This window comes from Salvia hispanica, chromosome 6, assembly GCF_029641045.1.
Source record: "Salvia hispanica isolate PSC_SH4W2 chromosome 6, Shi_PSC_v1, whole genome shotgun sequence".
NCBI lineage: Eukaryota > Viridiplantae > Streptophyta > Magnoliopsida > Lamiales > Lamiaceae > Salvia > Salvia hispanica.
In genome coordinates this window covers 20,978,267-20,993,944 of record NC_142697.1, presented here as the reverse complement: position 1 = coordinate 20,993,944, position 15,678 = coordinate 20,978,267, and the positions used below count along the sequence as shown (strand labels likewise).

The 15,678-nt window shown below is 36.0% G+C and overlaps 1 protein-coding gene across 2 annotated transcripts; it reads left to right on the top strand.

Moving 5' to 3' along the window:
• The first annotated feature begins 3,826 nt into the window (after positions 1-3,826).
• LOC125207205 (ADP-ribosylation factor GTPase-activating protein AGD4-like) lies at positions 3,827-15,443 on the top strand. 2 transcript variants are annotated; one of them, XM_048106449.2, is made up of 20 exons: positions 3,827-4,045; positions 4,137-4,200; positions 4,858-4,958; positions 5,379-5,449; positions 5,552-5,614; positions 6,393-6,437; positions 7,164-7,229; positions 8,162-8,209; positions 8,305-8,400; positions 8,485-8,526; positions 8,898-9,113; positions 9,893-10,024; positions 10,464-10,682; positions 10,907-10,990; positions 11,094-11,351; positions 12,234-12,355; positions 12,970-13,054; positions 13,510-13,964; positions 14,342-14,475; positions 15,066-15,443. In XM_048106449.2, exons 2-19 carry the CDS (start codon positions 4,178-4,180, stop codon positions 14,454-14,456), a joined length of 2,241 nt encoding a protein of 746 aa, XP_047962406.1. In that variant the 5' UTR covers positions 3,827-4,045; positions 4,137-4,177; the 3' UTR covers positions 14,457-14,475; positions 15,066-15,443. The 2 variants fall into 2 exon arrangements, with proteins under 2 accessions (XP_047962406.1, XP_047962405.1); XM_048106448.2 differs by having other exon boundaries at positions 4,137-4,213.
• The last annotated feature ends 235 nt before the right edge of the window (positions 15,444-15,678 follow it).

Below are 15,678 nucleotides of genomic sequence, written 5' to 3'. Positions count from 1 at the left end.
AAATTTAATTCCGTAATTTAATCGTAATTTTAATTCCGTAAATATAGTATATTTTGAATTATTTTTATTGCGGCTGGCCTATGGCTGGCCTAAATCTGATGTGGCAGGTTGATTTTTAGTGCTGCTGACGTGGCAGGGAGAGATAGTGGCTGGCCTATGGCTGGCCTATTTGCATTGGTGATGCTCTGAGAGCGTAAAATATGTTACGAGAAATATTTAAATAATTTCAGGGAAGGTCATCTAAATACAATTGACAATCATAAAATTTTCCAAAATCAATAAAAATAAAATTCTATATATATATCACATTATTTAAAGTCATTAGATCAACAAATCTAATAGTAACTATTAATTGGTCTCTGTAATTATTTTAAATCTAGTTATTATCTGAATATATATGAATTCGTTAATGGACCAATCTTTGGGTTTTAAAACTAGGTGAAAAATTTAGCATACAAACTTAGTACTGTAAGAGCACTCCCAATGGAGGTGGCGAATTCTCGGCGATAAATCGCCGATTATCGCCGAATTATCGCCGGCCATTGTGGCGAAGTCGGCGATAATTCGGCGATAATGTTACCGTTGCTTCGCCGAGTGGCGATTTATCGCCGGATTATCGCCGAGCGATCGCCGGCCACTGTGGGCGACGCTCGGCGATAATCGGCGATTTTTAAAATTTTTTTTTTTTTTTTTGGCCGAACGGCTATTTTATCCCACCCCTATAAATATTTCATCCTCTTCCTCCATTCATCACCCACAAACTTCATTCACACAAATTTTCAATCTTTTTTCTCTCCATCTTTATTAAATGAGTTCTGATTCATCGTCTCGTGCTCAGTCCGACCATCATTCTTGAAGCCGTTGCCGACCAACGGCTTTGGATTTGGCATGCTTATTTTGGTATAGCCGGGTCGAACAACGACCTAAATGTTCTCAATTCCTCGCCCCTTTTCAACGAGCGGATCAACGGATTAGGCCCCTCCATCGAATTCACGGCCAATGGCAATGTGCATAACATGGGGTACTACCTGGCTGACGGCATCTATCCGCAATGGCCCGTGTTTCTGAAGACGATCAGATGCCCACTCGGAGATAGAAGAAGGTATTTTGCCCGAGCGCAAGAGTCTGCGCGCAAGGATGTGGAGAGGGCATTTGGGGTGCTCCAATCGCGATTTGCACTGGTAAAGGGTCCGACGCGCTTTTTCTACCAGGGGGATATTGCCGATATCATGTATGCGTGCATCATCATGCATAACATGATCATCGAAGATGAACACGAAGGCGTCCTCGACGTCACCAACGACCCAAGTGTTGCATCATCGAGTCACGGTGTCTCAACCGAGTCCGCCCGCCAGGGTGTACCGCACAACGAACATGAACGGTTCCAGGCGTTCATGGACATACACCAGAAGGAGGCCCATCAAGCACTACAACACGATATCATCGAAGAATTGTGGGCAAATAGAAACCGCGCCCACCGCCCTTGAATTTTTTTTTCTTTGAATTTTTTTTTTGATTTTTTATTTCCATTCGTGTACTTTTTTTTTTTTTAATTTTCTTCGTTGTAATGTGTACCCGTGTTTAATACAACGAACTTTATTACTATTTATTTGATTTATCTTTATAAATTAAATAAGCTAGCTTTATTATATATAAAAATAAAACAATTAAATTAGTGATGATGTAAAAATGAAATGTTGAGTTAGGGAGAAATAAGGGAGAAATAAGGGAGAAACCATTGTAGGGGTTGGCTAAAAACTGGGGATAAAATGTGATGCTGATGTGGCGCTGATGTGGCAGGAGTTAGGGAGAAATAAGGGAGAAATAAGGGAACTCCATTGGGAGTGCTCTAAGTTACGCACTCCGTATATTGTCTTATGTGATAATTTGTTTTCCTAAACTCCATTACGAGTTAAGCTCCATGTACTTAATTAATTCAATTTGTAGATAATTAAACTACGAGGAGAATCTTATAATATATGTGTTTTACAATTATGCCTACGTATAATATACTCCGTATAGCTCAATAATTCATTGAATTTTGCATCTCTTTGACTAAACTAACTTGAGTTCACACTTCACAAATGTTTAACAATTTTGGAACTTCACGCGACTTATTTAATTAATAGTGTTAGAACTGAAAAATATTAATATATCGAAAATTTAGCATACATCTTCTAACATGCCCACAATATTGTTTGTACAAGATAAAGGTTAGTGGGGCCGGAAAAATATTGTACTCCGTAGAATGTATTTTGCGACATCCTTGTAAATTATTTTAGTAATTTTTAGATAAAGTAACTTATCTTAATAATTTTCTCAACTAACTAATAAATGCATATAATTTGCAGAGGAAAATGAAACGTCATAGATATGGGCTCATATTTGTACATTTCCTTGGGTTTGTGGTCCATTTCTGTCATGGGCAAATTTTGTCTTCAATTTGTGGAGTTGGTGGATGTCAAATTGGGCCCTGAAAACGGATAAAGCTTTTCAATAATTTCATATTTTAAATTATACGTATCATACTAATTAATTGTTCATGCTGATTTTTTGATAATTTGACTGTGAATAAAGTTCTGCATGTTAATATTTTTGTTATAGGTTGAATAATGACGGATGTAATATGGTAGGAGCATAATACAACGATCTTTAATTAATAAATGGCGGGGATGACTTTGCATTGTTTGGGTGTCATGAAGCCCAACTATAATAATCCCATAAATTGGGAAATTATATTATATGTATTGATAAATATGATTCTTGTTTCTATGAATCTATGATAGTAGTAAAGAAGTTATAGCCTATCAAAAAGTCGAAATCAAGTATATGAAATTATTGCGTGGGAAATGATAACTGTGAATAAGTAAATTAAATTCATGAATAAGATAATAACAAATAGAATTTCATTCATGATTCGAATACAGCAATGCTTGAACTCATAGTAGTAGTAATATTTATCTAACAAAACAAATGCTTTCACCGCAATCCTTCATGATCAAAAAATTGACAATGATTTTCATTCTAAATTGGTTGTTAAAAATTAAGCAAAATAACTAGAGATAATATAGTAAAATAGTAGTAGTATTTATTACTACCATCTCTCTGAGTAGTTATATACTTACATACAAACGAAAAAATCACTGTGTATTGTATTAATATAAAACAGTTTTGGATAAAATATGTACTAATATACATCTATCATGAATTCATGACTACTCCTATTAGACTATAACTATAATTTAATTATTTATATTTAAAAATTGGTGAATTGTAATTAAAGTGAATGTACTATCAAATTCGAGAAGGATTGTTATAAATTGATAATGCATCGTTTTGAAAATTAGGGAGTGTTAACTTAGTATCTATTTCCACTTTATAACTGATAAAAGAATAAGTTATCCCTTCTTCAATAAATAAAATAGAATAAAATAATGAATCTACACTATCATTAGCGAGCCGCGCATAGCTTTTGCAAAATTTAGCTTATGAAAATCTAACTTTTAAAATTATTAAGAAAATACTAATAAAATTTAGATTTTCACAATTAAAAATATCAATAATGTATTACACATTGTATAGACGATGAATTTTTTGTCATGGTAATTGCGAATATATCCAAAAATTTTATGTACCTTTATCCTTTCTCAATTAACAAATCAAATTTTGTAGTTTTTCCAGCCATTTATCCTTTAATAAAACTAACAAACGTTTCGAGAAATATGGGAGCTAAATCTTCTTAAAATTTCAATGTTCAAAAAAATATTTTGTGGATTTTCTAATATAATTCAATATTTATACGACTACATTTTACCTGAGTTGTGCTTGAATCTGGCACCAAATTAGTGAGAGTGCATTCGCCGACAGGCTGGCGTCACCAAGGAAGGAAACCTTTTCTGTTACAACGACGTCGTTTCGTCATCTTTCTCTCGCTTCATAGTTCTCTTTCCCCGCCAGATCTCAATTTCCCTTTCTCCGAACTCCTCGACGAAGAAACATGGCCTCATTTATCAGGCTAGACGATTCCCCCATGTTCCACAAACAGGCAAAATACTTGCGTACCTATATTTTGTTCTGCTTAATTTATGAGAACTTCCATATTTTTTTATTCGTTTAATTCGGAGACGGATGTTTAGGTGCGATCTCTGGAGCAGACATCGGATGAGTTAAGAGATCGATGCCAGAAGTTGTACAAAAGCTGTAAGAAGTACACGTGAGAAAATTTCCTCTACCTTAAATTTAACTTGCACTGCTAACAAATCTCCAATTTTATTATTGTGCTCTACATTCATGAATACATATACCGTGTGTGTGTGTTGATTTAGGGAACTCGTGATAAACTTGGTTGTGGGGCGATGATTTATGAATGCTGGTAGTTAGACTATAAGAATAGCTCGATCCATTTGAAACAAAGGTTTACACACATCTCCAATGAAGATTTGGAACACTGTAGTTCATCCTTGATTTGTTATTATGGTTTTCAGACTCTTAGTTCCTGATATTGGCACCGTGTAATGGCGTAATGGCCACCCCTTCAAATTGATTGATAGAGATAGGCGTAGTGTTTTGCATATTGCATAGCTCACCATAGTGCTATATATGATGCTAAACTGGAATTGATGGATTCGAAAAGCCGAGGGTAATGATAAAAGTTGTCCATGCCTACTTCCGCCCAAATTTTTCCTTATCTATTTATCTTCATGGGACGCAACCTAGGTCATGTGTCAGTATTTTTTGCTGTTCATCTGGCCGAAAGTTAACATACATACATGATGCTGGAGAAAGGCTGTGACCAGATATTAGATGCTTCATTAATTTGCGAAAGGCATTTTTTTCTGAATTGGGGATATGATGTAGGGATATGCTAGGTGAAGCATTCAATGGTGACATGAGCTTTGCTGCATCGTTAGAAGCCTTTGGTGGTGGGCTTGATGATCTTCTTGGAGTATCCATTGGAGGTATGCAAAGTGCATTTGAAGAAGAAATATTATGCGACCCCCACAAACACTAAACTCATGCAGCCAATTTAAACCTATAATGAACTATATCATTTTATGTCTAATGGAGAAATTTATTCTATGTATGCGCAGCATCTAGTTTTTGTTGCCATACATTTTTTTATTAGACTTCATACGCTTTCTGCAGAAGACAGAAGATCCATCTTTTATGATTAAATAAATAGAAAGGATCTTTTATCTGGTAGCATGTCTCCTTTCTCAAACGTCCCTAACATTTTTTTGTTATATTGTTAGAGTTATGTTGATGAATTTAGTACAGTGGTAATGCCATTCCAGAGATTTTCTCTTGTATCATGAGAGAGTGACGGCCTCCAGAGTTTTGAGTATTTTTCTTGTTGCCTTTTCTTGACTTTCTGACAGGTCCAGTTTTATCAAAATTTATCAATGCGCTACGTGAGCTTGCTACATACAAGGAATTTCTCCGTTCTCAAGTGAGTATGTTATGTTTTCTTAAATGTGAATTATTTGTATGAAACCAAAAATGTAAATCCCATTCTTTTATTTAGAGAGATGATGAATATCCTGTACTGTAGGTTGAGCATGTTCTTGTGGACCGCCTGTCTCAATTCTTGTCTGTAGATTTGCAAGATGCAAAGGTAGGCCCCATCCACCAATGATTATAATTGTATCTCTCTCCAAATTTGATCTATAAGTTATGTTTCTATCAAAGACTTAAAAATACTCTCTCTAGTTGTTTGCTTCACGTGGAATATTATCTTTTGGTTATAAGAAGTGTCTTAATTTGACAAAAGTTCGTAGCATTACATTTGCCAAAAATACACTGTTTATACTTTCATTTGTCAAAAAATTAACTGTTTATCACTTTCACTAGCCTCTATGATGGAACTGAGATCTGTGTTAGAAAAAAAGACCTGTATCAAATTAAATAGTGGAAGGAATGGAATCCTCATTGCCTTATTGATATGGCATTTCTAGAGGAAATAGCCTGTCATCTGACATTGATAAGTAATTAAGTGGGGCATCCGTGAGGCAAGTAACCTTTTGCATCTGCTTTCTTTCAGCATTCAGCTCTTAGTTAATAGTAGAATGAATGAATGATATGGTTTTGGCTTCTAGATCAAATTTGGAGAGAGATACAATGGTATATCTAATCTGCTAATTGTTACTCCCTCCGTCCCATAATAGATGTCACACTTTCCTTTTTAGTTTGTCCCATAAAAGATGCCACATTTCCTCTTTTGGAAAAAGTCCCCTCTCACATCAATTATAAAACTGTATTTTCTCTCATCACTTAACACACAAAATAACATCTCCTAAAATCCCATGCCATCTTCCAAGTGTGACATCTACTATGGGACGGAGGGAGTATTATATCTTGTTATATGATACTTATTTACAAATTTCCTCCTGCAGGAGTCCCGTCGCCGGTTTGACAAGGCCATATATACGTATGACCAGGTATTTAAACGTCATTGCTAGAATTCCAATGACCCAAAGGCTTGATGCTTAACGTTGTTCTTTTTTTTTAAAAACTTTAATAGTCAAATTGCCAATACCCTCCCCCAAACAGCCAATACCCCTCCCCCCACAGGACCACTTCTGAAGCTTCTGTTGTAATTTGGTTCTCCAAAGCACTGATAGTTTATTCAGTTCAGGCTTCTTATGCTTGTATGTTTCATTGATAAAACGACTCCTAGTTGTTCTATTATAAAAAAATGACCAACTTTTACTGGAATAGTTAAATATATCTGCATTGCTAGTTTTTGCTTCAGATATTACACCTCTTCATCACTATGTACCTGGTGAAGATACTACCCAGCTAGCCATAAGTCCATATTGATCGGTAGGAGCTAAAGAAAGCGAGCAGTCCCCTTATCCACACATGGTGTGCGTTAGCTGAAAGACCACACAATAAGTTACAAGAAATCCTTGCCTCTCTCAATTGTTCATGACCTTCAAAATTTAGAATCCTATTTCAAGCCTTTAGAGACACATATTTCAAGTTTGCACCTCACATTGTCTATATCAGGTCAAAGTCCCATACGTTGCTAATTTAGATTGGCACCTATAATACCAATGTGAAATCCAAGTTATGTACTTTGAATTTGGTATTGTGATACTTTCTTTTAGACATGCAATTTATGTTACTATTCTTTAAGTTTTCTTTGACTTTGGTTTTGTCAGTCACGGGAAAAGTTTTCTTCTTTGAAGAAAACAGCACGGGATGAAGTTGTTGCTGAATTAGAAGAAGTATGTTTTCTAATTCCTTCATACTCATATCACGCTTATCATCTTTCAGTAAATGTTTATTGCTTGAACTTACATGGACATAATCATTTTTTCATCTATCACTACTCCTGCTGACACACCGTTGTTATGGAGTTTATTCTTTATAACTTTTGGGCCGTGGTCTTTTGATTTCAAATTTCCTCTGGAACTTAGGTGGAATGCACTCTCTGTGGTAATCTTATATTTACTGTTGCTGCATGATTTCTTGAGTCATAGTTGGCAAATCTTAGAGTACACTAAAAAAAAAATCTGTGCAGCACTACTAATCTCATCTAATATACCTTTGTGAAAACCATTCTCTTTTTTAACGTAACCAGATTTCCATGCATCTTTTAAGGTATCATATCAATAAGAGTGAAACACTCTCCTATTTCTTAAAAAAAAATGCTTCCCGTATAAACATGTATTTTTAACAGCATAAATTTTAATTGACTGTTGGGGTAGTGAGCTATTTAAATATCTTTTCACCTTGATGTGGTCAGTGACTCAGTGGTATGTGTGGTTCACCTCTTTTTTATGTGTCTCATGGTAGTTCTTCTTGCAATACTGGATTGGGAAATTGATAGAAAAAAATAGGAGTACTTAGCTAGTGATGGATGAAGCATGTAACTGATTAGGCATGTTAAGTTGTACTCCCCATCAGGGTTCTAAGAGCAAGACCTGTCTTGGTCTCACTGATTAAATGGACTGTGATTTAAACTTTGGGTTCTCTGGTTTCTTTCACATTACCATGCAATTTTGGTGGCATTTCATGGTTTCTTTTACTTTGTCATATTAATTGAGTGAGGTAGCCATATGTGCAATCATATTATCATATATAGACTTGCTTGAATTATACCTTAAACTTATAATACCTTTAAATGATGGACTCTTGTCTGCTAATTATGTGACAGGACCTACAAAACTCAAAGTCAGCATTTGAAAGGAGTCGCTTTAATTTGGTATACTGATCAAATGATCCTCTCACTCTTTAATACGAATTTTCCTTCATAAGCTATCACTTGAGCTATCTTGCCTTTGATTTTAAGAATTTCAGGTAAATGCTCTCACGAATGTTGAAGCTAAAAAGAAATTTGAGTTCTTAGAATCTTTTAGTGCAATTATGGATGCACACTTACGGTACTACAAATTGGTATGTTGTCAGTTTACTACTTTTTATTATTGCTCATGCATGGTGTTGGTATATTCTGAGCAAAATGTCAATATATGTTTATAGGGGTTCAACCTACTGAACCAAATGGAGCCATTTATTCACCAGGTACGGTAATCATCCTAACTCGTGGAAGTCTTATTTTGAAGGCAAATGATGAATTGGTTTTAAAGTTGTTAGATCATAGTGGCAAATCTTTTTCCTTCCAGCGCTCTCTAGGAATAATTTATTAAAAGCTGTAAGATGATATATGCAATCTTTCCTGAATTGTTCATTCGGATACAACAGTAAATATTTTAGTATCTATTTTCTTTAGTGAAGTCTTAGGTGTTGTAATCATTTAGATTATTCCTTCTTTCTGCAGGAACACTCTCTCATCTTATTTTATGCACAAACATACATACGCGCACAAAACATTATGCATGTGCTATTCTGGTTTATCTCATCGTGATTAAGAGCTATTCTCTCTACAAGTTCAGGTGTTGACATATGCACAGCAATCAAAGGAGCAGGCGAAAATAGAACAAGATAAACTTGCTAAAAGGATCCAGGAGTTTAGGACACAATCAGAGCTGAACCAGTTGCAGGCATCAAATAATTTGGCAACCTCCTCAAATGCTGTTGGGTTGAATGGATACCGCGTGGATGCTTATAAGAGCAAGGATGCAATTATACTGGCCACTTCTAAAGGTGAGGTGAGTTGTGTTGCTAACAGTTTGTTATCAGAAATTGAGTACTTTCCTACTTACGAATAAATGCATGAGTGACCAACGTCCAGACCTGCCGTGGAGAGGCTATGCCTGGTTAACTTTTACAACACAGACCACGGATATGCTAGTTCCAGCATCTTCATCAGTAGTTACCCCGCACTAGGGGAAGAAAACTTGCGATTGAATGAATCTAAATGACAAGGAAGAGACAAGAACATGAATATTCACATTTATTCAGAGCAAGAACTTACTCCTCGTTACTGTTGGGTCTTAAATTTGACTATGCTTGTCAAGTTTATGGATGATATTAACGCTGTAGAGCTTCACCTATGAAAGAGGTGCAGTTGTGACTCATATCTAGTCTGGGTTGAGCCAGAGAATATGGTAGCAGGATTTCCTGATTCTTACTCCCTCCGTCGACGAAAAAAAGTCCCATTTTGCCATTTTCCCTCTCTCCCATACTTAACCCACTTTTTCTCCCTATCTCTCTTACCTTACCCACTTTTTCTCCTTCTCTCTTACCTTACCAATTTCTCATTAAAACCCGTGCCGTCCATAAATGGAACTATTTTTTGTGGACGGAGGGAGTATTAAATTGTACGGAATGATCAAAATTATGTTATAATCCAAACACAAGCTGTTGAACGGATTCATTTTTACACCCAATGGATCTGAACACATAATGTTAATTTCCCAGCATTGTTACTAGTGAAAAATGATGCTTCATGCTTTATGAAACATCATACACCATTTCATTTGTTCAGGTCCAGACGATCAAGCAGGGGTATCTTTTAAAAAGATCTTCAAGCCTCAGAGCAGATTGGAAGAGGAGATTCTTTGTACTTGACAGTCAGGGGACTTTATATTATTACAGAAACAAAGGTGTCAGACCAGGGGTATGCTATACACTGTGATATTCAAATCAATGATTTGCATTTCTTATGTGTCATATTTGTGTCCCTTATTTCTACTTTTTTTCAGTCACCTGCTATTTGTTCCTGTGATATGCTCTCTATGTGCACTTTGATGTGAATGTTTGAGCACTGCTATTTATGTATATCTGCATTCAGCATGCCAGCATGAAGTGTAGAGTTATAAACCTGAGTTTTGAGATTTCAATCAGTACTATTTAGTTTGTGAACATGAAATCCCTTTTAGAATTGGGTCTGTGCTTGTTAACTGTCAGTTAATTTTAAATATTTCTGTCCATTGAATACCTCTCTACAAAATTTGACAAGAAATTGTATATCTTATTTCTGCCCACTCGATCTGGCGAGTAGTATGCTTCAGCACCTTCTCGTTGAAGTAGTCATGCTAATTTCATCTACTTCCCAGGTTTCTCCTTCACTGCATCCTTCCCACCCACCTGAGAATAATCATCGTGTATTTGCTAGATTCCGATCAAGGCACCACCGAGAATCATCTATGGGTGAAGAAAGCTTAGGCTGTAGCACAGTGGATTTGCGTACTTCAACAATTAAGATTGATGCTGAGGATACTGATTTACGACTATGCTTTCGAATAATTTCACCAATCAAAACTTACACATTACAGGTAATAGGTTGAGAATGCTCAAGTACATTGATGTTCGAAATTTTAATTTTTTGTACCACTGCCATCATTAATTTCTGTTTTCTGTTATGTTGCGTCTTTCTGGAAATTATGTTAGATAGGACAAATTTAGCTTGCGAATTGTCACGCTTGTGTACTGGAGAATTAGATGTATTATTGATAGTCCATCACTCATTAGTTGTTTCATCTTTTGTTTGCCGAGATAGGCTGAAACTGAAGCTGATAGGCTTGACTGGATGAACAAAATCAGAGGAGTCATTGCATCCCTCTTGAATTCTCACCTGCACCAGGTGAAGTGTATACTTATGAGACTTGTAAATCAATTGTCTGAAATGTCTTATGGAAAGTGCAGTTCTTTTAACGAAAGCATTTCTTTATTTATTTTGTTTACAGTTAGATATGGGGAATATTGGTGATGATACCTCCGGTGCGTCTTTTAATCAACAATTTGATATTGCTGGAAGCACTTCAGATGACACAAGAGTCAACCGAGCTGATTCTGTCTCCAGGATCCTGAGAGAAGTTCCTGGGAATGACCAATGTGCTGAATGCAGTGCTTCAGGACCGGATTGGGCATCTCTGAATCTTGGCGTATTAATATGCATCGAGTGCTCAGGGATCCATCGTAATCTTGGAGTTCACATATCTAAGGTATATACTTAATCCCCTTTGGATATAATGTTGTTGGATCTAATATCTATTGATGTACTTCTTTCTGTAATTTGTTTTAGTTATTACGTATTTGATCTTCTCTTTGTTCTGAATTAGTTTAACATCTTTGGAAAATACATAATCTGTGCTATTCCATGTAAAATGAAACAAATGTTATTCAAATATTTCAAACAATCTTGGTAATAAGTTATGTATACTGACTGACTTCTGGGGGATTGGGCTTACTGTGTATGTTACCATACTTTCTTGTTTTTCTCTAAGTTTGGAGGCTTTATCAGAAAAATGGGGAAGTGATGGGTGATACTTTTGGCTTAAAAGGAGTACGATTTGATTTTTTAGGATACAGATGAATTTTAAGAATAGGTGCATGATAGGGTTAAGTTTTAGAGTTGTTTGGTGGGTGTTAAATCGTAAGGAGTTTGAAGCTTTTACTGCATTATAGGTAGTTGGCGACTGAGTTGTATGTTGTACTTAGAATGTTCTCAACATCTAAGGCCTTTTGAACAATTCTTTCACTTTCAGAAAAATAAAATTGTCTCTTATCCAAAAACAGAAAAAAGATACTTCCTCCGTCCCATTACATGTGAGACATTTCTTTTTGGCACGAGTTTTTAGGTAGTAGTGTTTAGTTGAGAGAAAAGGTAGGAGAGAGAGATAGAGTGTTTTTTTTCCATTAAAGGAAATGCCTCACTTATAGTGGGACGGCCCAAAAAGGAATACGCCTCACTTATGGTGGGATGGAGGGAGTATGACATTTGTATTTTGGTTTAAAATCAGATGTACTTGAACTTCGTTTTCTCTATTGCAAGTTTCCATATCCTCGTTAGCCAAAGTTAAATATTCTTTGCCTGCCATTTACAGATTAGGTCAGTCACCTTGGATGTCAAAGTTTGGGAACCTACTGTCTTGGAATTATTCCAGATACTGGGTAATACATACTGCAATTCTGTCTGGGAGGAGTTGCTTCCTCTGCACAAAAACTTGTAAGTTTCTTTAATCTTTACTGCAACCAAAGTGCATACGTAAAGAGGGTTACAAGGACCTCTACCTGAAACTTGACTATCTTCTGATTTATTACTGAATATGGTGTTTCCTAAATTATTAATGGAAAATATAGGTAGAAACGGAATTTAGTATACAAAAAGGTTTACCCACTGTACAAGAAAATGGCATACCTGAAATATCTACCTATAACCTAGGAAATGAAAACTTAATCTGCAACACTCCCAAAAGAACTAAACTATATACACAAGTACACATTCAGGATAATTCATGAAGAGAAATTTTTTGAGGATACTGGGTTGCACAACTAACATTAGATAATAGCGGTAACAGTAACAATGATGATGTGAACTGTGAAGAATTAGAGGAGGCTTGGCTCATGTTATTTAGGTCCGAGGAGAACCGGCTAAAATAGGTAATCTGCAGAGTTCTACTGATTCAACCTGGTAAAATATACCATGGAGACTTGGGACTGACAGTATGTCCCACACACATTATACTTCTAGTTAATTTTTTTTATGAAGAAACTACTAATCACTTCCAAATTGTTTTGATTACAATAGTCCAAATTGATTTATGAAATCACTAAATGCAGAAATATGGAGAGTGAAGGCCCTGCTGTTACCAAACCAGGCCCAGAGGATACATCTCATCAAAAGGAGTTATACATTCAAGCAAAGGTATATTTCTTCAGAAATCCTGCTTATGTTAGCTTTTACAGTACACTAACTATTAGAAATATCCCCAGTATTCTAATGGAAACAAATTACATGTGCTTGCCTAACTTTGATATGGTAATTGAGGTAGGAATAGTCTTTTCTTTTGTGCATGCACTTCGGAAAGGAATGCATATCAGGAAGATTCAATAGTTCATAATTGGCATGATTAGGGGGACGAGTCCTTTCTTTAATTGATATGGATATTCTTGTCCTTGTTTTTCTTTTTTTGTTGTTGGGGGAGGGCAGTACAATGAGGATTTAGCCAATATCTCTCCGCTTGATTGTCGCACAAGGGACTTGATATGGAAAGACTGTATTTGGTCTTACATCCTTGTGATATTCTTGTCCTTCCTCTCTTTCACGTTGCTTTCAACTTGTTTTTAGAAGACTGAGAGTCTTTGGTTACAATGATGCAGTATGTCGGCAAACTGCTTGTAAATAAAGAAGCTGGCACACCCAGAAATCTGTCTGCTTCCACCATCTGGGAGGCAGTTAGAAGCAATAATCTGCGTGAAGTGTATCGACTCACTATAGCATCAGATCATAATATAGTCAACTCAACCTACGAAGACATGGTTGCCTGCGGTTCGCACAATGATGACATGGGTTCAAATGAATGCTCCCATGATACTAAAATAAAACAGTCCGATCCAGCGACATGCGAGAGGATAAACTCTTCTGGTGATCCCGGTAGCTGTCTGCAGGGTTGTTCTTTATTGCATTTGGCATGCCATGGTGGAAGTTTGGTTATGCTGGAGCTGTTGTTGCAGTTAGGTGCTGAGGTGAATAAGCATGACTATCATGGCAGAACTCCTCTGCAACATTGCATCATGAAGGGAAACAATGTGATGGCAAAGTATTTGCTAAGAAGGTAATCCTCTAACAAAAAAGTAATAATAGTAATCTTCAATCCTTATTAAAAGATCTTTGTTTATCTATCTCTATTGCCTGGTTTAACTAGCAAGAAGAGTATCATACATACAGTCTTTCCTTAAAGATGAGTTCCTGGGTATTGGTTTTATTCGAAGCTCTGTACTGTTCATTTTTCATATTGTTAACCGTCAAATGCACTGTAAAGCAAGGTTCAAAACAGTAACATGCCATTCCCGTATTTCATAATAAATAATAATGTCATCTTCCAAAAAAAATGTCATACATCACATTTCATATGTTGTGTATATTATCTGTGAAGGTATTGATTCGTTATCAGATGGTAGTCTCACTTTGTTTGCTCCACACATTAACCAGAGGTGCACGGGCGTCTATAAAGGATGGTGGAGGCTGCACTGCTTTAGAAAGGGCCATGGAGATGGGAGCAATAACTGATGAGGAGCTCTTCATCTTGCTTGCAGAGAGTGAGTGACTTGGAGGGCGTGGACAAGGTGAGTTTATATCCACTTCATCACTGTTGACATGATCATATCGTCATTCTTTCCATGATGCTTGTGTCTTTCATATCAAGTTCAGTCGTGAATCCTTTGCTAGTGAACCTAGTTCCCATCTCAATTCCTGCAAGACGAATAGAAAAAGGCTTCTAACTGACTCACTATTCTAATGGTCCAGATTTTGATTGTTAGTTTTAAATAGTTTGAAAAGAGTTTTAGACATCTTCTGCACTTAGGGGCGTTTACAATTCAGGATATGGCTCGATAGACAAAAATAGTACTATAGGCTAATTTGTTGTTTATTAAGATGGATTGAAAATTCTGCGATATCCTAAAGCCCTTGATTACTTTTACTATGCGAGATACCTTACTTTTTACTGGATTGCAGAAATCCTTGTAAAATACTCAATCATGTATATTGTAAATCCTAAATAGTACTACTAGTAAATGGTCCCTTAATCATTTACCAACACCTGAAGTCAATCTATACTTATATATTGGTGCTTTGCATTTGCATTACGTAACACGTTACATGTTAATTTCCCTAAGCTATTAGTGGTAGGCTTATATCCTCATTTTCTACGCAGTTCTCTCCGCGCGTTTGGATGAATTTGTGACAAACCTGCCCAGAAAATTGAGATCGGCAATGAGAATCTGAATGCATAGTTTGATGTGAGACTTTTGAGGACATGATTCCTCTTGCAAGAACACAAGTATATAGTGGAAATCGGAACCAAGATATACATATCTCAAACTTTAAAGTAGCCATTTTGAGCTGTGTTTTTTTGTCTTTAGTTACAATGGCATGTATGAGCAGTTTCTTTGTGACCGTTTCACTTCTATGTGAGTGTTGTCTGTTAATTTTTATAATCACTTTTGAATTTGAACAGATGATTTATCGGTGTATATTATTTGGGGACACTATGCAAGCGGGCTTGACTGCTAAATTAGGGTTTGATTGCAAATGAGTTCATCACCTTTTATCCATTCATTCCATAAGAGTCACATTTTGTCATTTCGATTCGTTCCACAACAAGAGTCATATTTCACTTTTACTATAAATGGTAAGTACGTCTCACATTTCACTAACTTACTTCACTCATATTTTATTGCAGTATAAAATTAATATAAAAAAGTGGATCTTATATTACACTAATTTTTCTAATCCACTATTGTTTATATTTCTTAAAATACGTGCTC

Bases quoted from the DNA above. Each gene is read 5' to 3' on its own strand.
- LOC125207205 (XM_048106448.2), top strand. From the start codon at position 3,998: ATGGCCTCATTTATCAGGCTAGACGATTCCCCCATGTTCCACAAACAG. The intron at 5,615-6,392 runs GTAGGCCCCATC...TTCCTCCTGCAG, and splicing joins TAGATTTGCAAGATGCAAAG to GAGTCCCGTCGCCGGTTTGA. The intron at 12,356-12,969 runs GTAAGTTTCTTT...CACTAAATGCAG, and splicing joins CTTCCTCTGCACAAAAACTT to AAATATGGAGAGTGAAGGCC.